General features: G+C 50.1%; 1 protein-coding gene across 8 annotated transcripts in view; it reads left to right on the top strand.

Annotated features, from left to right (window-relative positions):
* Window positions 1-4,685: 4,685 nt before the first annotated feature.
* Window positions 4,686-23,717, top strand: part of PUM1 (pumilio RNA binding family member 1) — an 85,079-nt gene continuing 66,047 nt past the window's right edge. For 7 of the 8 annotated variants that reach the window (XM_027693995.1, XM_027693990.1, XM_027693994.1 and 4 more), the window contains exons 1-2: window positions 4,686-4,794; window positions 9,216-9,589. In XM_027693995.1, coding sequence (XP_027549796.1) covers window positions 9,227-9,589 — 363 coding nt within the window. In that variant the 5' untranslated portion in view covers window positions 4,686-4,794; window positions 9,216-9,226. Of the gene's footprint in view, window positions 4,795-7,454; window positions 7,588-9,215; window positions 9,590-23,717 lie in introns of those variants that run through there. The other variant, XM_027693989.1, reaches the window with a different exon arrangement.

The raw sequence follows: 23,717 nt of genomic DNA, 5'->3' as shown, positions 1-23,717 counted from the left end.
GTTTTTGGTCAAGCCAGCACATTTTGAAAATATTCTGCGTAAAGACCTCAGCAGTTTTTGGCTTGGTTTGGAAAAAATCGAGTCATTCCGTGGATTTGTATTTTTTCCTGGTGGCCAACAGAATGTTGGTGCCCTACTGAAGGACCCAGCAAAATCCCGCTGGTTTTAATTCCAGAGACCAAGTTGTCATTGAAATAAAAGTGCAGATTTCCCTACGCTTCCCCAAGGCTGGGGACAGCCAGGGCTGCCTGGGGCAGTACTGAAGCCACTCATCTGTGATTTCTGGACACGCTTAATCCATTTTCTTTTCCAGGTGAATCCCCCGCCCTGTGCACGTGTCTGCTCCGTTGGGCTGTGGGAAGCTGCTCCCAGGAGGATGAATCACAGCAGTGCTGAGTTTATTTGCTCTCGGACTCCTTCAAAGAGAAGATGGTGTTGGGCATTGTGCCACCAGGAACAGTGTCTGGGCAGAGCATGGATGGAGGGTCAGGACTCGGGCATTGGGCTCGGATGTGTAATTATGATGTTCAGTGAAGAGCACAGTTGACTGAAGCGCCTTCTGTGGTCAATGGAGGGAGAAATGTCCTTCTAGTGAGTCATTTGGAGGTAGGAGAACATCAAGCACTTTCTGGAGACCCCTTTTGCTCTTGGTAGATGAAGATGTATCCTGGGATAGCTTATGCCAGGTCTGGGATGGGATGAGCCAGGGCCAGGCAGCTTGGGGCTGCCTGTGGTGGCCAACAGTGCAACAAAGATCAGAAGGACATTTCCACACCCAGGAGGACAAAACCACCAGGAAGGTTTTTGCTATGGAGGTGGTAGTTATTTCACTGCTCTCACTGACTCTTCCTCCCACTCTGCCGGCTCTCTGTGGCTCTGAAGCCTCCAGAGCAGCATGTTCTCCCAGTGGGAGACTTTCCACAGACTGCAACAAGCTGGGAGCTCGGGCAAGGTCTGAAGGGGAAGAGAGGATGGCAGTGCTGGGAGGCAGAAGAAGAAGCTGTGGGAGAGATGGAAGCGCTGGAGGTGAGACCCAAACTCAGTCCTACAGCCACGGGCTGCATGTCCCAACATGCCATTTCCCTGTGCCTTTCTCCCTAAATCAAATAAACTACCTGGCACATGTGGGTTTTAACCACTCATGCTTCATCCACAGCAGGACTCTTTCCCTCCCCTTCTCATTATACTGGTATAAATGTAATTATCCCAGGTATAATTAACAGAAACCGTGTTTCCAAGTGTCAGCAAGCAGCCTGGGTGTGTGCTGCAAGCTGCAGCGGTGTAGCTGCTATCTCTGGCTCACAGCAGAGGGTCAGCACTGCTTGGGGACCTCTGTGCTACCCCCAGCACAGGGAGGGACAGGGAGGGACAGCTCAGGTGCCAATGTGACAACACAGCACCCAAACACTGGCTAGCAGGAGCAGGCAGGGACATGCCAGCCCTCCTGCTGGGCTCTGCAGTGAACACGTGGTTTGGGAAAGAGCTGAACCTCTCATGGTTCACAGCAAAAATATTTGTCACCCAAGAGCCATCACTGGTGCCTCGTATCAGCTGGGGGTGCTCAGGAGATGGGTGGAACCAAAGGAAAAGGGCATCTGGACAGATTTATTTGGTCTGGTGCCAACAGGACACAGTTTCACTCTTCACATCTCCACTACAGTGAGAGGTTGGCTTTGCTCACACCATAGGCATTTTGGGGATGTGGCACAGGCCACCACAGAATCCTGGAAACTTAAGGTTGGAAAAACCCTCCAAGATCATAGAGTCCAACTGTTAACCCAGAACTGCTGTATTCACCACTGACCCATGTCTCTAAGTGTCACATCCACACATCTTTTGAACACTCCCAGGGATGGTGACTCCACCACTGTCCCAGGTAGCCCCCTCCAATGCCTGACCACCCTTTTGGGGAAGAATTTTTCCCAATATCTAACCTGACCCTCCCCTGGCACAGCCTGAGGCCGTTCCCTCTCCTCCTGTCCCTTGTTCCCTGGGAGCAGAGCCCGACCTCCCCTGGCTCCCCCCTCCTGTCAGGTCCCCCCTGAGCCTCCTTTTCTCCAGGCTGAGCCCCCCCAGCTCCCTCAGCTGCTCCATGGCACTGCAGAGCCAGGTCTGGGGCTTCTGCCAGGCTGGCTGTGTCATTCCTTGTGTCAGGGCAGTGCAGCTGGGCAGAGTGAGCTGCACTCTGCCAGGGACACTGGCCAGGAGAACCTGCTGAGGTTCCTATTCCGGGGAAGAGCCTGGAGGCAGCCAGGCCTCGCTGACAGGAGCTACTCGTCGCACAGGATCCACCCCACAGCCACCCGTGGGGTGCTCAGGGCTGTGTGGCAGCAGGGCAGGGCAGTCCCTGCCAAGGGCCACAGACCTTTGCCGGCACCACACTGAGGAGCTGAGCCCAGCAGAGCTGAGTTTGTCACAGCCAGGTTTTGTCAGGTCACATAAGCCACACCGGTGCTGGCTGAAGAAACCTTTGTGTGGCTGTACAAGGCTTGGCTTAAAAACCACCATCAACAGGGAAAGTCTTTGCTCAGTGCTCATCCTGTTGGTCTCCTGTCATGCCCAGCCGGGGTACTCAGCACCAAACACATAAGCTGTGTTCCCTCAGGTTTTTGGAGGTGGGCTGGAGCAAAGTCCTGCTTCCCAACCAGTCCTGGCTGGGCTGAGGTCCTACTTCCCAAGGAACCCTGGCTGGGCTGAGGTTCTGCTTCCAGTGAGCCCTGGCTGAACTGAGCTCCTGCTTTCCAGAAAGTCCTGGCTGAACTGATGTCCTGCTTCCCAATCAGTCCTGTCTGGGCTGAGATCCTGCTTCCCAACGAGCCCAGGTTGGGCTGAGGTCCTGCTTCCCAACCAGTCCTGTCTGGTCTGAGTTCCTCCTTCCCCACAAGCTCTGGCTGGGCTGCACATGGAAAAGGGAATGTGGTTGCGGATACACCCATCACCCTGGCAGCCCTTCGGGGAGAAAATGGGTGCAAGCCACGCACGGTCTCAGATGGATCCAGCTTCACTCGTGCTTTAATGATAGATAACCCGGGCTTGAAGTAACTTCTTGTACATGAAACCGTAACTCAGAAAAGCTCGGACTAAGGGGACATTTCAGTCCCACGGGCTGCGGGTCCCATCCCCTGATCGGGGGAGCCCTTTGAAGCGCCGCAGCCGCTGCCTGTTCGCTCCCGTGCATGCGAGGGCATGTCCCGAGCTCCTTCCCTGCGCCGGCACTTCCCATCCTGCTTTCCCTGCGCGGCCAAGAGGGAGAGGGAAAATATTCCACCAAAGCATCTAAACCCCCCCCAAACCCCACGGGAGCCCAAGAGCCCGAGGCAGGAGGGGCACAAAGGCGCTCCCCACCGAGCTGCCCCTTTAACATGGAGGAGCCGGGGCAGAACTACCGCTCCCGGCGTCCAGCGCCGGCTCTGATGCCCGGGCTGCGCGCCCAGCGCCGCACGCCGGGGGCTGTAGTTCCTCCGCGGTCCCGGCTTCGTGGGGAGGGGGAGGCGAAACCCCCCCCCAGCACTGTGTTTGGGAAGGTGGAGGACGAGGTGGTGCCGCACTTGGTGCCCCTGGTGGGGGTCATCGCTGCTGGGGCCGTGGTGGTGGTGGCAGAGCCCGGGGTGGGCTTGGGGTGCCCCAGGTTGGGGGGGGCTCCGAGTACCCAGGGTGGTGCTCAGGGTGCACAAACTGGAGCGCTCGAGGTGCCCAGGCTGGGGGGCTCAAGGTGCACAAGGCGGGGAATTAGGGGTGCCCAGACTGGGGCACTGGGGTGCCTCAAGGTGCTTGGGGTGCCCAAGCAGGGGGGGCCCAGGTTACCCAGGCTGGGGGATTCAGGGTGCAGAGGCTGGGGAGGGCGCAGGACGACCAGGCTGGGGCTGGGGAGGCTCGGGGTGCCCAGGGAGGAGGGGCTTAGACTGCCCATGCTGGAGGGCTTGGATTAGAGGGGCTCAGGGTGAGCAGATGAGTGGGCTCAGGGTACCCAAGCTGGGGAGCTCAAGGTGCACAAGCAATGGGGGCTCAGGGTGACAAGCCCTGGGGGGTGTTTGGGTTTGAGGGGGCCCAGAGAGGCTCAGCATATCTAGACTGGGGGGCTCAAGGTGAGCAGACTGGGGGGCTTGGGGTGCCCAGGCTTGGGGGTTCAGGGTGCATAGGCGGTGGGGGCTCAGGGTGCTCATGCTGTGGGGACTCAGGCTGAGCAGACTGGGGGGCTCAGGGTGCCCAGGCTGGAGGATTAGGGGTTCCCACAGTGAGGGGCTGGGGAGCTCAGGGTGAGCAGACGAGGAGACTCAGGGTGCCCGAGCTGGGGGCTCAGTGTGCCCATGCTGGGGGGCTCAGACTGTCCATGCTGGGGGGCTCAGACTGTCCATGCTGGGGGGAGCTTGGGCTGGAGGGGCTCAGGGTGAGCAGACCGGGGGGCTCAGAGTGCCCAGGCCGGGGCGGGGCTCAGAGTGCCCAGGCCGGGGGGGTCTCAGAGTGCCCAGGCCGGGGGGCTCCACGCCAGCGAGCGCTGGTGGGGGGAAAGCGGGGCCGAACGCGGGGCTGTGCCCGCACCCGGGACCGGTGAACGGAGCCACACTGGGGGTCTAACCCGAGCCGCGGGGGCCGATCCCGGCCCGCCCCATCCCACCATTCCCACCCCTCCCGTCCCGTGCCGGCGGCGCCCGGAGCGGCCTCGCCTTCCCGTGGTGCAGCGCGGCCGCGGCCCCGCCGCGCCCGCCATGTTGTCGGAGTGATCGCGGCCGGGGCAGAGGCAGCGGCAGCGGCCGGGGGGGGCCCGCCATCCGTCTGCATCCGAGCGCTCCGCCCGTGAGTACCGCCCGGGGCCCGGCCCCGCCGCGCCGCGGAGCCCCCCGCACCCGCCCCTGCCCCGATATTGGCCGGGGGAGCGCCGCCGAGGGCCCCCGGGCCGCCCCGAAACGGGCGAAGCGGCGGCGGGGGCGCTCCCGCCCCGGCTCCGCGCCGGGGCCGCGGCCTGGGCCCATTGTTACCCCCGGAGCCCCCCCGGGCGCGCCGGGGAGGGGGACGGGGGGCGTGGGTTGGGGGGGGCAGAGGGTCCATCGCGCCCCTCGCCCGCAGCCCCCCCCCCCGGGCCCGGCTCCCCCTGATCCCGCGGGGCTCTCCCGGAGCCGGGGGGGGATCTCCCGGTTCTCCCGGCGGGGCTCAGTCCCGGGGGTCTCCCCGTTCTCGATCCTCGGGGGGCTCATCTCTGCCCGCTTTGTTGCTCACCGGGGGTGCCGGGGGTGGTTGGGTCCCACCCCCCTCGGTTTTTTTTGGGGGGGGTTTCGGCGGCTCTTGGGTGTCCCTGGGAAAGGAGGGGGGTCGGTGCAGGAGGAGGCACACAATCCTTTTGGATGGGCTGGGTGACCCTAGCGGGGGGGGGTTGTGTGGCTTTGGGGTTTGTTTTGTTTTGGGTTTTTTTAGTTTTGTTATTATTATTATTATTATTATTATTGTTATTATTTGGGTTTTTTTTGTTTTTGTTTTTTTTTCATTTCCCCCCTTGTTTTTATCTCGTGCTCGCACACAACAACAGCGCTCGGCCCTTGTGAGCTGAAAACTTGGGATTTTATTAAGAGTCTCTCTCTCGCCCCAACCTGAGAAACGCTTTGATTTATTTGTTTTGTTTTGTTTGTTGTTTTCTTCGGTCAGTGTTTAATAACTTTGTGCGGAGCAGAGATTTTTATTAGGCAGATCATGAGTAAGGAATTTCCTTTATGAAGGGGGAGGTGGGGTAAGGGGATCCATGGATCCTCCTGTATTTTAACGCTGATTTAGGGAATCTGGTGGGTCACGGATTCGCTGCTGCGTCTCCCCAGGTTTTCAGGGAAACACAAGGATAACGTTAAAAGTTCTGGTAGGCCAAAGCCACACAGCCCTGAAACAATGGCTCTGCTTTCATTTTCAGGGCAGCTTTCAGAAAAAAAAAAAACCAACCAACCCAAACTCTTCTGCTTTGGGGTTGAACTTTTTGAAACAGGCAGTTTACGCTGTCTTAATTTTGTAATAATCTGTGATTTTGAGAGGAATATGGAATAAGAGCTGTGAGGATCCCTGACTGTGGATTAAAGCTCCTTTATTTAATGTTGCTGCCACTGGTGCTTAAAACTTGCTGGGAGATTTCTCCAAAGTTTTTGTTGCTCGTGGAATGTCCCATAATCTGGAGTGTTTTGCCTGTAACGATAACGTGGATCAGTTTATTTACACACCGTGTTTTTATCCAGGGAAGAGGAAAATCACCTCCTTGGAGTGTTGTAGGAGCGTGGAAGCCTTTGTTTGTAAACTCCTGATTCTCCCCGGCAAATGCTTTACCTGGGAAAAGTTTATCACCTGTTTTTAAGGGGAGATCGGGAGCTCCAGCTGCTCTGGAGGCAGCTGTGGGTTCAGAGTGGATCTCTAGGTGACCGCACACGTTTCTGGGGCTCTGTGTGTGCTTTTGAATGACAGGATTCAGCTGTCCCGCTGCCTGTAACGCGGCATTCCCATAAAAACACGGCTTGGAACTAAACTTGAACTACCCACAATGCTCCGTTCCCCTTTGCTCCCTTTCAAAATGTCGCCTTTGCCAAGTTTTTCCTCTCGTGTTTGGAGCTGCGACCGAAAGAGGAAGTGTCTGGGAGCAGCAGGGACTTCTGTGGATCCCCTTAATTCCATCGACTGAGATTTTCTAGAGCCTCACCCCCCCCCCCTAATTTTTGTTAGTGATGATCTGGGAGCAAATTAACCCAGAAATGAGTTAGTGCCTTTCCTTGCAGTCTTTCGAGGGAGCAAAGGCTGTGGTTGTGCAGACTTGCAACTTTGTACCTTGTGGTTTTCCCCCTGGAAACGGGCTTGTCACAATATACTGGGAATAGTTTTTAATGGATTCATAGTATCAGCCTATATTTGTTTTAGGTTTTTTGTTTTTATTTTTAAACACAGGCCTGATATAACTTGTAACCTCCTTTCAAGGGGCTGCTTAGATTTCACTGTCTGCAGTTAATACACACCCCAGCTTACTGAGACATGAATTTCTTACCAGTGATTACTTAATTTTTTTGTTCTTATTTAGTGCTTCATTTGATGTTACTGAAGGATTTTTGATACTGTTTACAAAAGGGAAACCAAGGGGAAAATGGCATTAAATCGAATTGTATTCTTAACATCAGTGAAGATTTAGCAATATTGTGTTTTCACAGTGTTTTTTCAAGTATTTGGGGAAGGTGGTGGGACCCAGAGGAGTTAGTCCTGTTGAATGTTCTTGCTGTTTAAGTTGTGAGTGTATAAAAAGCCCTCCAGAGTGGCCTTGGGGGCTGTGTGTGCATGTGTGTGTGTGTATGGGGCAACAAATCACGTTGTGGGTGCAATTAAAAATATCTGATCTCTGCAGTTTTCAGAGTCGTTTTCTTCTGAATATTAACCCTGCTTTCGGTTAGTGGGACAAACCTCACGAAGTTTGATCAGATAGGACTCAAGTTTTTTATTTTTGTGTCAACTTTCTCTCCCCACCAGTAGAAAATTGTTCTTGGAAGTTCCTTGTAGTAGTTGCTGTTGTTCAGAGCTGCTGTGATGAGCAGGGAGGGAACTTTGAGGACCTCAGAGCTGCTCTCAGGAGCCACCAAGGTACAACAGTAAGGGGTGCTGGGGCTGGTGTGCAACTGTGCTGGGAGGCCCTAAGGCCTAAACACCCCCCACCACCCCAGTTCCATCCTTAGAACTCTTGCATTTATGTACCAGAAGTCATAAATTTTTTACTGAAGACCAACCAGGACTGTCCCATGCCTTTAAATATAAATTTGCTTTATGTGTGAACATTATGTAACAGGGAAAACATTTTGCTGTTCACACCTGTAGTGCCTTTATTGCTCTGATAGTGTTGTCTTAAAATACCAAACAAAATTCTGTGGTTTTGTACTGCTGGGATGTTACCAAAATATTTGGGGAATAGTAAATGAGTGAGTTCTGTCTGCCTCCTTTGCTGGTTGTCCTGGGTTGTTTTGGGTGTATGCAAAGCGTTTGAGGTATTTTATTTATTTATTGAGGTGCTTTATTGGGGTATTCCGTGCATTGGGCACTGAGAATGTGTTGGAGGGCTTTTGTGAGTCCTGTTTTGCCCTGGTGCCATCAACAGTGGGACTGGCACTGCTGGTTGTGCCGGCTCTAGAAGGTTCTCCCGAGATCCCGGGCACCAGGGGTTACCTGCCCTTTTTCCAAGGAATCTTGTAAAACATGCCAGTGTGTTTTATGTCTCATGACCACAGCCAGCTTCTGAGTTAGCAGGAAGAGAGCACATTGTGTTGGGGATTTCATTAACTGTACAAGCAGAATTCCAGGATTTTAGGTTTGCATTGGGGAAAAAAAAAGCAACTCCAGACTGTTGCTTTGCTGCTTTGCCTGACTGAGGGAGCACATCGGGATACAGTGGGGCTGTGTGTTTGTATTGATTGAGGATCTGCCCTCATTTCTCTGGTATAAACAGGCACTGCTGGTGTCATTTGTGTTCCACTGGCGTTTTTGGGAGCTTTTTTCCTGCAGTTTTCTGTGGCAGCACTCCAGTCAGTGTGTTGTCCACCACTGAAATTCCCATTCTGGTGTCAGCCTGACGGGCACCTTACATGAGTCTTGTGTGTCCTGATAACCCTGTGCAGCACAGAGTGTGGGATTTCTGGCTAACATGCATTTTTAGGTGCTGTTTCAGCTGCTGGGTTAATTGAGCAAATGAGTGTTAAAAGGAGTCAGAGAAGACTGAGGGAAGAGCTCACTGCAGTTCCCACTTCCTGGGCAGGGGCAGAGGAGGGGCAGGGACTGAGCTCTGCTCTGGGGGGACCAGGGACAGCACCCAGGGAAGGGCTGGAGCTGTGTCAGGGCAGGGTCAGGTTGGATCTCAGGCAAAGGTTCTTCCCCCAGAGGCTGGTTGGGCACTGCCCAGGCTCCCCAGGGCAGTGGGCACAGCCCCAAGGCTGCCAGAGCTCCAGGAGGGTTTGGCTGATCCTCTGGGGCACAGGGGGTGACTCTTGGGGCTGGGCCTGTGCAGGGCTGAGGGTTGGACTGGATGGTCCTTGGGGGTCCCTTCCAACTTGGCATATTCTGGGATTCTCAGATTTGCCACCGTGATGTTCCCCTGCCAGTCACAAGATGGGTGTGTTATTTAAAATGTAAAGACTGTAAGAATTTATTCAACATGTAAGGAGCTGCAAGGATTTCATGTTTTCTTTTCCATCTCCCTTTCCCACCATCTCTCCCCGCTCCAGGTGCTGGTGGAATGAGCGTAGCGTGTGTTTTGAAGAGAAAAGCAGTTCTGTGGCAGGACTCGTTCAGCCCCCACCTGAAGCAGCACACTCAAGATACAGCTAATCCCAACATGCCTGTTGTACTGACATCTGGAACAGGGTCCCAGGCTCAGCCACAGCCAGCTGCAAACCAGGCACTCGCAGCAGGGACACACTCCAGTCCTGTTCCGGGCTCCATAGGGGTCGCAGGCCGCTCCCAGGACGACGCCATGGTGGATTATTTCTTCCAGAGGCAGCACGGGGAGCAGCTCGGGGGAGGAGGGAGCGGCGGCGGCGGCTACAACAACAGCAAACACCGCTGGCCCACCGGGGACAACATCCACGCAGAGCACCAGGTACAGCACTGCCTCAGGGTCTGCCAGCTCACCCTGCACCCAGACTTGTTAGAGAGGCTTTGAAAGACACTTTTTTAAAGCTGGGTCTGGTTCTGGTGTGGTCGGAGTGGCGACCGTCGTGCTTTTTGTTTTCTCAGCGTTATGGTGCCTCTGAGCTGAAAGGTGTCTGCTCTTGAGGGTGTTGAAATCCCAGCCTGCTCTCTGTGACAGTCAAATGTGTGTTTACAAAAGTCATCGGTCCCTTTATTGATTTTTGTGTTTTTTCTGATGTGTGAACCAGCGTGGCCGTGGCTGCTGCTGCTGCTGCTTTTCAAATCTGTTGCTGTAGTTAAATAATTCTTATGTAATGGTATTACAAAACTGCCAATGCATGTAGGTTGGGCTTTTACACTTCCCAATATTGGAAAACACAGTGGTGGAAGTTGCTGGTGATGTGTTTTCCTGGGTTCCTTTGCTTTTGGGTTTTCTGGTTGTAATTGGAAGGGGAAGGTTCTAATGGTGTGCCAAGCTGAACTGGGAAGAGAACAGCTTTAAGAATGTCACAAACCGGTGGTTTTACAAATGCAGTGAATTCTCAGAGCCACTTAAAGGGTGGTGGGCCAAGATGTGTCTGTAGTAGTGTTTACTAGAAGTCCTTTCAGTGCTCGCATTGTGAGTTGAGCTGGAGTTAAATGAGTGTATGACTCACTCCTCTTGCTGTCTGTGACCTGTAACTCACTCATCAAAGACAGGGATGTGCTTCCTCTCTGAGAGGCAGCAGAACCCGAGTGTAAGCACATTTTAAAAAAGAATGATCCCCACAAATATTGCCAGGGCAGCAGACACAGAGCTTTTGCAACCTTTACGAACGTCTCCTGCCCCTGGTTTTTCAAATCAAAGCGGCCAAGCCCTTGCTTCTCTGCTGTGCCTCCCTGGGGGATGTGTTGCCAACCAGACCATTGAAAAGCAAACATTGCAGGGAATTTTGCAACCTCACTGAAGTCACTGTGTACATCAGCAAAGAAATAAACCCAAGTGCCCCGTTAATTTGTTCTGGAAGAAAAAAGAAAATCACGTAAAATACTACAATAGGAATGAAGCAGCTAGAAAAATATTGTTGTTATTCCCTTATGTGGAAATGTAGTATTTTAGATATCACTTCTAAGGAAATAACTCCATTGAAACATGTAATTTTTGTTTACTATCCAAGTTTTCAGTCACTAAATGTAAAACTTGATTCAAGAGACATCAGTGCAAGAGATCTTAACGTGCTTTAAGTTGTGTAAGAAACAATAAGCAACAATTTCTTGCTGCGGGGCTGGAACTTGCAGGTCTTTCAAATCAAAGCTGTCCTGCAGTCTGGGGTGAGGATGCCTGGGCAGGGACTGCTCTTGTTTGGGCACTTTGGGGAAAGGTGACTTCATGAATGAAAATGATGTCGTAGATTCTCAATCCTCTTTTCCTCCAGCTCACTCTTTCATCTTCCTTTCACTGAAAATCCCTGAAAGCAAAGACAGCAAAACTCACTGGAGATAAAGGGGGTGGGGACGGGACACTCCAAGCTTGCACTCATTAAAAGCTCTGCTGGTATTTGAACTTTTATTTGTTTAATAATGAAAAGACTTAAACTTTGACTCAAACAGAAGAATCCTGCCTGTGGATGTGTTGTCAGTGTTTGGTTGCTCAGCTTGGTTTTCTTCAGTGACTTCCTGAATGAAATGATAGATATAAATACATCACTTAATGAAAGGAAACTCATTAGCTTATCTGGTTTAAATGAACTTCTAACATGCAGTGCATGTACTTTTTGGAGGCAGAACACTTGTGAGAAGGTTGTATGGGCAGAACACACCTGCAGGAGGGAGCTCCCAAGGTTCTGGGTGATGCTTTCCGTGTTTCCCCCAGGATGTTCTGTGATCTGAGCTCAGGAAATACCCCCCCCCAACAGATCTAACAGGGCTTTATCTGTTCTGCTTCCTGGTGCTTTTTGGTATTTATCACATGGTCCTGATGGTTTGCATTCAGTGTTCATCTCTAAACCAGTCCTTGGCTTTAATGTCTCCAGAGTCAGCTCTGAGGTGGGGCACTAAGCCTGTCCTAATGTGATACCGTGTGCTCCAGTGATTGCTGGGTGCTTTTATCTGGGCTTGTTGCTCCATCCCTTCTTGGTGCCTCTCTTTCCATGGTTCCCTGGTTGCCTTGGGGTTTTACTCAAATGCAGGATATGTGTAATCTTAATACTACCATTCTTTTTGACTTTTTGGCCACCTCTACATCTGCTTCTTAAATTATAAATTCCTTGGAGCAAGGGCTGATCTTAGGCATGCAAAGTGATTTAATTCAGTTTGGGCTTAGCTGGGGTAGAATTGAATTTGTCCTGTAAGAACAGAAGTGGAAAGAAGTGCTGGGTTATGCAGGGAGTAGTGAATCATTATGGATGGCTCTGCTGAGTCTCAGTTTCTTATGGATACACTTCTATTCCTGTACTTTTTATTTTAGACTTTCAAAGATCGTGCAGTGAGGGCCCAGCCTGGAAGACTGGTTAGGAAACTCAGTAGCTAAAAGATAATGGAAAGTTAGAAAAAAATAATTAGAGGCTAATATAGGTTAATGTCTGCCTGGAGCTTGGGAGGTCGTAATTAAAGGTAGAGGGATTTGAATTGTTGAATCCCAGTTTCTCCTTTGTTGCACATGCAGGCAGCCATCTCTGTCTGTTGGTGATAATGCTCCAGTGAGTTTTCCCAAATGATAGCTTTTCATGGGGTTACTAAACCCCAGGAGTGCTGTGAGTCAGGGCTCAGCCACGTTATCCTTGTTTTTCATGTTTTTGTTGTGCTGGCTGCTCTTCCTGGTCACTTCTCATCCTGTGAAGCTGAGCTGTGAGTGGCTTTAGCAGGGATGACTTCAGGAAAAGTTTCTCTCCTCCTAAGGAGGTAGGTGGTGTCCTCTTGTTAGGAAAATGCTGGTTCTTTTTGTGTTTTACCTAGAAATTTTTATTTCCTGTTGCATTGTCCCCTTTTCCATAAGGTGTGTGGGGCCAAGTTTTTATATAAAATTAAGCAGTTCAAGATGCTCCTGTCATTTTACACATTTAGGTATCAAAGGTTCATCATCCCCAGCACATATTATAAACTCCAAATAAATAACCAATATCATAAATAGTAAATATTATAAATTCAAATATAGCAAAATAGCAAGTATTATGAATTCCTCTTTGTCCCTTCAGACACTGAAATGATGGTGGAATCCTAGCCTGGATTCTCAGAGCTCCTAAGCCAAATCCCAGCTGTCTGCAGCTCCAAATCCTCAATCACCACACTTTACATGGAAGACACTTCCACCACCCAGATCCTGACTGCTAAATGTACCCTTGTCTTTTTATCCCCAGAAAGCAGCAGGATGAGGTTGAGTGTCGGGGTCCAGCAGTAATTTTAATATTCAAATGAAGAGGTTGAGTGTGTCATTCATTGGCAGTGCCTGATTGCTGTAGGGCAGACAGTTACCCTGGCTGCTCTGGGGTGTTTTTATGCTCTTTATCCAGGAAAAAACACGGAGAGAGATCAGAACATCACGTAGGTAGAGGCACAGGATGGCTCCAGATGAGTAATGGCCTGGGTTGGGTTTGTCTTGGCCATGAAAGGTTGCACAGATCCTACAACCCCAAACAGCTCCTGGGGGGAACAAAACCACAGTTGGGATATTCAGCTGGGACAAGTTATCAACACTGAGCAGGTTTTTTAGCAAAATTGGCTGGGCTTTCTTGGATGGGGTCTCCTGTGGCTTGTGTGTTCTTGAACTGGAGTGAAGGCAGAGTTCCTGTGGTGGTGGTCCCTCTGGAATTGCAGTGAATGGATATACTTAGACTGTCTGGATTGCAGTTCGGGTAGTGTGGGAGTTGCTCAGTGGAAGCAAATGATTTTAGGCATTTGCTTTCTCTGAGAGCATGTTTAATTAATAACTGGAGACAATGGAACTCTGCAGGGATCGCCTTGTTGAATGTGGGGAATTTTTCACATGTAGTTGGTGAAGAATAGTGAGAGCAACAGGGCTGGGACTGGGGTTTATGCTCAGGTTTTTGCCTTTTGGCAATATGACCGTGCAAGTTCTTCACTGGGAGCTTGAATTCAAGTGGAGACAGAAGGTGATTCTCCTGGCAGCTTCCCTCTGGGAGCACAGCTATTCAAAATGCTGCTCCCTGCTCTGAGAGCATCTGGATTTGGGGGTGTTTGACAATGTTGGGTGTCTCTTGGCAGGCACCACGACCAGGGTTTGCCTTAAAGTTGTGGCAAGGTCCTCTAAAAAGATCCTGGAAGCCCTGGTATTCATTCTTCCAAAGGGAAATCCTGTTAAAGTGACTGAACTCTTAAAGACAGAGGTTTCACCCCATCCCTGGAAGGTCCAAGGCCAGGTTGGATGGGGCTTGGAGCAACCTGGGCTAGTGGAAGGTGTCCCTGCCCATGGCAGGGGGTGGAAAGGGATGATCTTTTAATTTCCCTTCCAACCCAAACCATTCCATGATTTCTGATCTGTGGAAAGAGCATTTGAGGGCTGCTGTGCTCTAAATGATCGGGTTTGTTGTCTGAGCTGGAGTTGAAGCCATGGAGTGAGTCCCTTGTCACATACACCTTGTGACAGCACACGTGGCTCGGCTCTTGAAGATGGCTTCTGATGAAATGTTTCATTTCTGATGCATGTTTGATTAAACCTGTTGAATTTTCCTGGGAAACTTCTTTGTATCCCAGTGAACTGGTCAGGGCTTTCCTTCTGCTGACCCTGAAGCCGATACTAACTTGATACCCAGGTAATTTAAAACATAATTCCTTGCTGGAATGAAATGTCTGGTTTGGCTGATTTGTTTCACAGAGATTTCTCCGTAGTAAAGGGGTATCTTGGGAGGGGAATTGGAACATTTAATTTAGTTTTTTGCTTTATATTGTCTTTTGAACATTCTTCCTGAGGTAGAAGGAGCACAAATAGATTGGCTTAGTTGGACATTTAAGGCTGTGTATTGGAAAATCCTTCTGATGTACAGGGGAGAGAAAACATCCTAAATGTTCAGAAACTTAGTTCCAGAATCTAATATTCCTCCAGATCCACAGGTTTTACTGTCCCTGACAGGCAGTGGCAGGATACTGGTTCTGGTTGGGATTGCCCAAGTGCCCTGGTGTGCACTGGGATTTCTCCCGTGGTGTATCACCATTGTAGTCTGCCCAGGAAGAACAAAGACACTTTCACACTACTGAATTTACAAATTTCAAGAAGCCTTCAAGTATTTCAGTTGATATTTTGTGCCCAAGCGTGCTTTGAGTAGAGGTTTATCAGAGAACTTGTCCTGCTTGTTTTCTTCCTCCCTCTCCCCAACTTTCCCCTTAGTGTAGTTTGTGGTTTGCTGAGTTGCTGTGACCTCTCTGTCCATCAGGTTGTGATTCATTTTTGTAAACTTTTGGTAAGATCTGACCCACCCAATCCATCCCCAGCTGCCTCTTCCTCACAAACTGCCACGAGTCATTCCAGCTGCTCGGGAATCTCCCTGTCCTCGAGCTGTTCCAGAGCAGTGACTCTGCTGTTGCCTGGGTCTAAAAACTTGCTCTTAGGTGTGTCTGAGACAATTTTAGGCTGTTTTCTCTGATCTTGCAGTGAACAAACTTGCCTTTGTGCAGTGCCACATGATGTGAGTGATCTGCTCCCAGCTCTCCTGTTACTCCTGCCTCTGCTGAGGATAAATTCTATTCCAGGGCAGTTGTTTTTATTGGGAACATCTGGCTGTGTGATTTACCCCGTGCAGAAGTTTTGCTTCAGACTTTGTGGGGTGAAACTTGACTGTTCCTAAAGCCTTGCTGCCAGCAGTTGGTGTGGCACAGGGCCACTCACATCTGCTCCTGGCAGAGCTTGGCACTGCAATTAGACAGTGCTGTGTCCCTTCTTTATACCTTTTTCCCCTCTGAATTTAAACCTTGGAGGTACAGAGTAGGAGTGGGAGTGAAAGGTACACTTAGTGTAGCCCTGAGTGCTTGCACAACACCATTGATCCAGACACACACCTGGGATGCTGAGCACAATTTTCCCAAGGCATTGCCAGCTCCAGAGAGGCAAAACTAAGACTACTTCATCTGTCACTTAATATTTTTTAATTTTGCACCCCAACAATATGTGCTGAGCCATCACAGGGTAACCTAAATTCTGCGTTAATGAAGCTCTTCCCTGGATGAATAAAATCTGAGGCAAAACATAATTAGCTAACGAAGGAGAGCCCCTCTGAAAGGCTGCTTTTCTTGCAGTTATTTCTGTCCCCTGAATCATTAATCATCTTGGCCCAGTGCCAGGTACAGCATTAGCCAATCTGCCATTTCAATAGCTTTTTGCTTCCAGTGCTAATGGTAGTAGCAATTCTAACGATGGATCCTTTACTACAAAAATAGTAGTTAAACCACCTAATCCTGTCTAATACTTGTGACTTCACATTCTTTCTTTACCCACTATTGTTATAGGAGAGGGCTAAAAATAGGGCTGTAATCAGTTGGTGGAACAACATATTTGAACCCTGGGTCTGGTTGTTGGTGGCAAACCTGGTGTTGGAGTGTGTGATGCTTTTCTTATTGTCAGCTGGGAAATACATTCCTCCTCTCCTGTATCCTATAAAAGTGTGTATGAATGCACTGAGAGCTGATATTTTCTAAATAACCTGCTGTGTGAGCTGTTCAAACAAGACCAACTCAGGCAGCCTCCCCCAGCTGAGGAGGAGGCATTTGTTTCCATCTGAAATTTGTAAACCTTTAGTTGATTTAAAAAGTTTTAACAATTTGTGAGTATATAAATCCAGTGCTACAAAGCATTTAGGCTCCTCAACCAGCTGTATTTTTTTTTTGTTTTCTACTCTCCATTCTAATGGATGATTTTTGTTCTCACTGCCTCAATTCTGGTGTTATAGTAGTGCTGATTTTTTTTAAGGAATATATTACTAAAAATGATGTTTGGTTGTGCTTTTTTGGTTTATTTTTTATGGGCAAATTGAGCAAGACTTAAAATGTGGAGGCCTGAAGGATGGGAATGTTACATGACATCAGCCTTTTCACACTTAGAGAGTGCACATGAGTTATAAATAAATGTTCAAGTAATAATCACACTCTGGAGGTGTACCTGGAATGTACCTGTGCAAACAGGGAGAACTTGGAATCTCTCATCTCTTCTCAGGGAAACAAAATGCTGCTCATCTTCAAGGCCAGGTTGGACAGGGTTTGGAGCAACCTGGTCCAGTGGAAAGTGTCTCTGCCCATGGGAGGAGGTGGAACTGGATGAGCTTTAAAGTCCCTTCCAACTCAAACAATTCTGGGATTCTGGTTTAGGAGCTGGGAAATCATCACGTTTGTCTGTCCTGACGAGTGTAAGTGTAACGTGATTTCCCACATTATTCTGCAGAAGAGAAAAGCAAAACAAGTGGTCCCTCAGCAGGGTGAACCCACCGAGGTTGTGCAGAGCTGAAATCCTTGGAGGATCCCTCCAGGCTCCCTTGCCACAACTTTAAGGCAAACCCTGGTTGTGGTGCCTGCCAGGAGACCCCCAACATTGTCAAACATCCCCGATCCAGGCTGCCCAGGACCAGCAGAGCCTGAGGAATGAGCCCTTCCCGTGGCTTTGTGGTCCCAGCACCCGGCCCTGGCTGTGCTTTTGTTTGCTGGGATGGTGGATAAGTTCAAGGTGCTTCGCCCAGAATTCCCTAGGGAGGAATCTCTGGGATCCCCTGGAGCTGGTTTGCTTGGCTGGCAGGACTGAGGGCAGCACTGGGCCCTGTAATTTACTGCAGATCAAAGAAATATTGAAATCAGCCATTTACATGTTCCAGCTTCAGAAATCCCTGGCTTTGCAGGGCCCATCCTGCCTCGGTGGGAGCAGATGCCTCCTGGGCAGAAAGGGAACTGGGGGAGAGGGGTGTTGGGAGAAAAAGTGCTGGGGGCCAGATAGATCCTAAGGAAGTGCTGGGAAAGGGGAAAGGCAGCCTTTAAAATGGGGAGCAGGGAATGGGAACCTGGAAAGTTGGGGCTGGCAGGAGCAACCTTCTGGTTTGCTTTGGTTTCCCTCTTTAGCATAATTAGCTTAATAGAAATAGGTATTTAAACCCCCTTCAGTCACTGTTACCCCTAATAAATGCAGAGATTTGATCTGTTTAATGTCCAGCTTCAAAAAATAAAATAAAAATCATGAACCTTCATGGTGCACTTTCAGAGACTATTTTGCTTTAGATCATCACTAGGATATTTCTCAGCTGGTTATTTTTTAACTTCTTTTTCTCCAAAGGACTTTCCAGTTAGTTTTTGATTTTTTTTTCTCCTGTGTCTGATTGTTGTATTTCTTTGTTTGATTCCACTTGTGTTTTTCTTCCTGGGGAAACATCATGCGTATAAGGAGGAAGAAAAAAAGTCCTTGGGATTTAAGAGTGGAATTTTTTGCCTTGGCTGGTTTTGCTGTGTGTCTGTGTAGGTGAATATAAATTCTCCCTAAATGAGGATTCCTTAATATATGAAGCTGTACAATCCCCTGAGATACCTGCAGCCCATGAAATGGGATACAGCCTTGCACTTGGAATTTATATGTAAAGGTCATATTAGCAACCATATTTGCTTAATATAAGGGGCAGTATTACCACTGATTGTTGACATTAATATTTACTTAAAATTACAATTCAGCTGCTTTGCTGGTTGGGAGGGGAGGAAAAAAACCCTCTTGAATAAAAAATACGGTGCTGGAAATCCCAAGGTAAATTTACTGTTGCTCTCCTGCTAATTTGTGAGGTCCTTCACATCCCTGTTTAGTAATCGGAAGGACAGTTTGGGGCCCCGGCTGCTGTTAATTGAACTGACTGCAGAATTCCTTTTGACAAGTGCCATTTAGCCCCGTGGGCCTGGTTGTTTGCTGGGTTAAAATTAACTGGGCTTTGCAGCACCAGCCATGCCCTGGCTCCTCTTGGGTGCTTGGGTTTGGTGCTGCAGGTTTCTGGGAATCCTGGAATCACAGACTGGTTTGGGTGGGAAGGGACCTTGAAGCTCATCCAGTTCCACCCCTGCCACAGCAGGGACACCTTCCACTGTCCCAGGTTGCTCCAACTTGTCCTTGGACACTTCCAGGGATCCAGGGGCAACCACAGCTTCTCTGGGCAGCCTGTGCCAGGGCCTCAATACCCTCACAGGGAAGAATTCCTTCCCAATATTCCATCTATTCCTGCCCTCTGGCAGTGGGAAGCCATTCCCTGTGTCTTGTCCCTCCAGGCCCTTGGAAATAGTCTCTCCACCTTTCTTGTCAGCTCCCTTCAGGTACTGGAAGGCCAGATTTGGTCACCTGGAAGCCTTTTTCTTCTCCAGGCTGAAGAATCCCAACTCCCCAAGCCTTTCCTCCCAGTATTTTCTAACCATGGGACACGTGGCACAGCTTTTCCAGCTGCCACCCTGAACACAGAGAGGAAATAGCAGGATTTACAGTCCTCACAGGAAAGAATCTGTCCCTAATATCCCATCTAACCCTACCCCCTGGCAGTGGGAAGCCATTCCCTGTGTCCTGTCCCTCCATCCCTTGTCCCCAGTCCCTCTCCAGCTCTCCTGGAGCCCCTTTAGGCCCTGCAAGGGGCTCTCAGCTCTCCCTGGATCCTTCTCTGCTCCAGGTGAACCCCCCCCAGCTCTCCCAGCCTGGCTCCAGCCTTTGGAACATCTCCTTGACCCCTTCCCTGCATATCCTTTGCTGTGCTGCAGGGACATCACGCTGTGTTTGGGGTGGGGTGTTAGAGGTGGAGCAGGAGGGATTTGGTCCTGACTCCTGTCGTCAGTTGATCCTTCCACTCTCCCCCTCTGTGGGTGAACCAGACCTTTGACTCTTTGGTGATCCCCTCGATGATCACCTGAGTCTTTGCTCTTCTATATGAGGCAACTTCCAAAACTTAAATCTGTGACTTAAATCACGCAGGGAAAAGTGTCTTGCCCTGGGTTTGTGGTGTGGTAGGTGAGCAGCAGGCCCAGCACCACAGGGACCAGCACAGAGAACATCTTTAGCTGCTGGAATTGTGCATTCCCAGTGTCTGGTGTAGCTCTGTGAATTCAAAAGTGCTCCAGATGGACAAGGACCAGTGTCTGGGTAGCTTTGGAACCTCAAAAAGCATTTGCTTCTGAGTTACTGTCATTGAGTTTTGTGGTGGTGAGGGCCTCTAATCTTACTTAAAAATAAATAAACTGCAATTGTCCTGTGTAAGGTGGCTGCCTGGCAATAACTGGCTGTGTGCTGCTTGAGGGGCTGGAAAATCCATGAGGATGAAAAAATCCTCAACAACGAATGTTTGATTCAGAGCTGCTGAGAGGCTCTTGCTGCCTGAGAGGTGGAGGTTTGAAGTGGCCACTGACCCAGGAAGAAATGAGTTTGGGTTATTAGAATCTGCAGTAGGTGAGAGCTGGAAACATTGTGTTTCATCCACCTGGAATAGGCAGTGAGTGTCTACTCTGGGAATTGGGAAAGGCCTCTGGAGCCTCAGTGTGTGTGTGAGGCCAAGGGGTTTATTGGGCTCAACAAGGCCAAGTGTTGGGTCCTGTCCTTGGGTCACAACTACCCCCTGCAGCTCCAGGCTGGGGGCAGAGCAGCTGGAAAGGTGGAAGAGGCCCTGGGGGTGCTGGTGACAGTGGCTGGACACGAGCCAGGCTGTGCCCAGGAGGGCAAGAGGCCAAGGGCACCTGGGCTGTGCCAGCACTGGTGTGGCAGCAGGGCCAGGGCAGGGATTGTCCCTCTGTGCTGGGCACTGGTGTGGGGCATCTGAAATCCTGTGTCCAGTTCTGGGCCCTTCATGACAAGGAAGACCTTGAGGGGCTGGAGGTGTCCAGGGAAGGGGCTGGAGCAGCAGGAGCAGCTGAGGGAGCTGGGGGGGCTCAGCCTGGAGAAAAGGAGGCTCAGGGGGGACCTTCTGGCTCTGCAACCCCCTGACAGGAGGGGGGAGCCGGGGGGGGTCGGGCTCTGCTCCCAGGGAACAAGGGACAGGAGGAGAGGGAACGGCCTCCAGCTGTGCCAGGGGAGGGTCAGGTTGGATATTAGGGAAAATTCTTTGCTGAAAGGGTGGTCAGGCATTAGAAGGGGCTGTCCAGGGAGGTTTGGAGTCCCCACCCCTGGAGGTGTCCCAGGAAGGCCTGGCCGTGGCACTTAGTGCTCTGGGCTGGGGGACAAGGGGGGCATCGGGCACAGGGGGGACCTGATGGGCTGGGAGGGCTTTTCCAATCTCAGTGATCCTGGGATTCAGGACACAGAATAATATTCAGAGATCTGACCCAGAGAGATGTGCAGTGAGGAGTTCAGCTGTGTCTTGCTTTATCACCCGTTTTTCAGAGCAGAGGTGAGGGTTGGTGAAGAGGCTTCTGGAGGGGCTGAATTCCCCTCAGCCTCGCTGAAGTGCAGGATCTGGTGGGTTTGCTTCAGTTCCTGGGCATGGCCAGTGGTGAATCCGCTTTGGGGTGTGCAGGGAATTATTTCTGAGTCAGTGGAGTGGCTGTAGCTGCAGCGTGTTACAGTGACACACATTCCTCCAGCAGCCTGCGTGGAAATTGCTCTTCTTGAATGAGATTTACATAATTCCCCAGTGCATTCACAGCCTTTGATGGGAAGGGGAAGGATGTTCTGGTGTGATGGAATGGTTTGTAGCTCATTCAGCAGCGTGATGCTGATGTGCACGGCCTGAATTTTGGGAATTGGGGTTCCAAAGCAAGCTGGCTGGTGTTGTGTGTGATCAGAAAGGAGGATTTCTCTCCACAGCTCTGCTTGGGGGGGGATGTGCACTCCTGACCAGGAGTGGGATGAGGGTGGTAGGAGAAAAAGTGCTGGGGCCAGATAGATCCTGGCCTAAGGAAGGGAAAAGGCAGCCTTTAAAATGGGGAGCAGGGAATGGGAATCTGGAAAGCTGGGGCTGGCAGGAGCAACCTTCTAGTTTGCTTTGGTTTCCCTCTTTAACATAATTGGCTTAATAGAAATAGATATTTAAACCCTCTTCAGTCACTGTTACCCCTAATAAATGTAGATATTTGATCTGTTTAATGTCCAGCATCAAAAAATAAAATACAAATCATAAACCTTCACGGTGCACTTTCAGAGACTATTTTGCTTTAGATCATCACTAGGATATTTCTCAGCTGGTTATTTTTTAACTTCTTTTTCTCCAAAGGACTTTCCAGTTAGTTTTTGATCTTTTTTTCCCCTCCTGTGTCTGATTGTTGTATTTCTTTGTTTAATTCCACTTGTGTTTTTCTTCCTGGGGAAACATCACGCGTATAAGGAGGAAGAAAAAAAATCCTTGGGGGTTTAAGAGTGGAATTTTTTGGCTTCGCTGGTTTTGCTGCGTGTCTGTGTAGGTGAATATAAATTCTCCATAAATGAGGATTCTTTAATATATGAAGCTGCTGTACAATCCCCTGAGATACCTACAGAGCCTTATTTTTGGGAAGTGGGGTTCCAAAGTGATCTGGCTGGTGTTGTGTGCTGGTGTTGTCCTCAGAAAGGAGGAGTCCTGCTCCTGTGGGTATGTGCACTTTGCATCTCCCTTTCCAGAGGCACAGCCTGCCTGGAAGAGGCCGGAACAGGGACGCAACCTTGGGGTGCTGCTGGCCGAGAGCAGGAGTCAGCTTCTGTTGGATCACTGGGGAAGGAGTGGGGAGAACATCTGACCTCTTTGTGTGCTCCTGAAGTTTGTGGAGATCACCTCTCCCTCCCAGGAGCCAGGTTGTCATGTCGTATCCAGATGTCAGGGCATCTCTTCCCATGCGGCCAATTTCTCTTGGCGTTGTCTTCTGGATTTCTTTCAAATCCCTGGCTCAGTGCTGAACCAGATTTTATGGTCATCAAATCTCATTGCTGTTAGTGCTCATCTGGGAGGAAGTTCTCTCTCTGTGCACCTCCTTGTTTCTGTTGTTTACACCATCCTGACTCTGCTCTACGTGTCTGAGCTCATTAGAGCTCAGGGATCCTTAATGGGAACAGATCCCAATGAGCTGGAAAATGATCTATATCTTTGATTGCCTGGTTTTGGAATACTGAGGTGCTGGAAGTCGTGGCTTTGTGTTCTGCTGTTTCAGGCAATGTTTGTTCTTCTTTAAAGGGAAATGAAGAAGAAAGGACATGGAGGGGCTGGAGCAGGTGCAGAGAAGAGCAGCGAGGCTGGGGAAGGGACTGGAGCACAAGTGCTGTGAGGAGAGGCTGAGGGAGCTGGGGGGGCTCAGCCTGGAGAGGAGGAGGCTCAGGGGAGACCTTCTCACTCTCTGCAACTCCCTGACAGGAGGGGGGAGCTGGGGGGGGTCGGGCTCTGCTCTCAGGAACCAGCAGTAGGACAAGAGGGCTCGGTCTAAAGCTGTGCCAGGGGAGGTTTAGGTTGGATATTGGGAAGAAATTCTTTACAAAGAGAGTGATCAGCCATTGGAATGGGCTGCCCAGGGAGGGGGTGGATTCTCCATCCCTGGAGGTGTTTAAGGTGAGACTGGATGTGGCATCAGTGCCATGGGCTGGGAACCACGGCGGGGTTGGATCAAGGGTTGGACTTGATGATCTCAGAGGTCCCTTCCAACCCAGCTGATTCTGTGATTCCATGATAAACCCTGTAATATTTGTGTACTGTGCAAGAAAACAAGGTTAAGAGGTGTTGGTATTGAATATTATAGAAGGGAAATGAGAAAAGGATCTTTTGGGTACAGTCTTTGAAACTGGAATAACAAACCAGCCTGTCTTACAAATAAATAGACACAATGGTCAGTGCAGATAAAAGAACTGGGAGAAAGGGCCTCAATTTGGTGATTATAGACAGTTTGAGCATAGAGTGCTGGAAGTCAAGCACAAAGACACGATTTAGAAAATGCTTTTCAGCAATCCTGATAATTATGGATAAAGAGAGATGATTAGGGATGTGACTTAAATACCTGTAGTGAATAATTTCTTCCATTACCCCCCCTCTGATGGCTGACAGAGAAGCCAGTATTATTTTCTTTTTCTGCTTTTCATGGTGACTGGGGTAAAGTATATTAGGGGAGCTGGTGGAGGCAACCCCTTCCTACTGTGTGACATGGACCTGTTGGAGTGAGAGCAGAGGAGGCACCAGAGTTGATCCAGAGGGATGGAGCAGATCTGCTGTGAGGAAAGGTGAGAGAGTTGG

The sequence above is a fragment of the Neopelma chrysocephalum genome, unplaced genomic scaffold (genome assembly GCF_003984885.1).
Source record: "Neopelma chrysocephalum unplaced genomic scaffold, ASM398488v2 Primary Assembly neopelma1_95, whole genome shotgun sequence".
Classification (NCBI taxonomy): Eukaryota; Metazoa; Chordata; class Aves; order Passeriformes; family Pipridae; genus Neopelma; species Neopelma chrysocephalum.
Note: the sequence above shows the minus strand (reverse complement) of the source record. Positions and strands in the feature narration are given on the sequence as shown.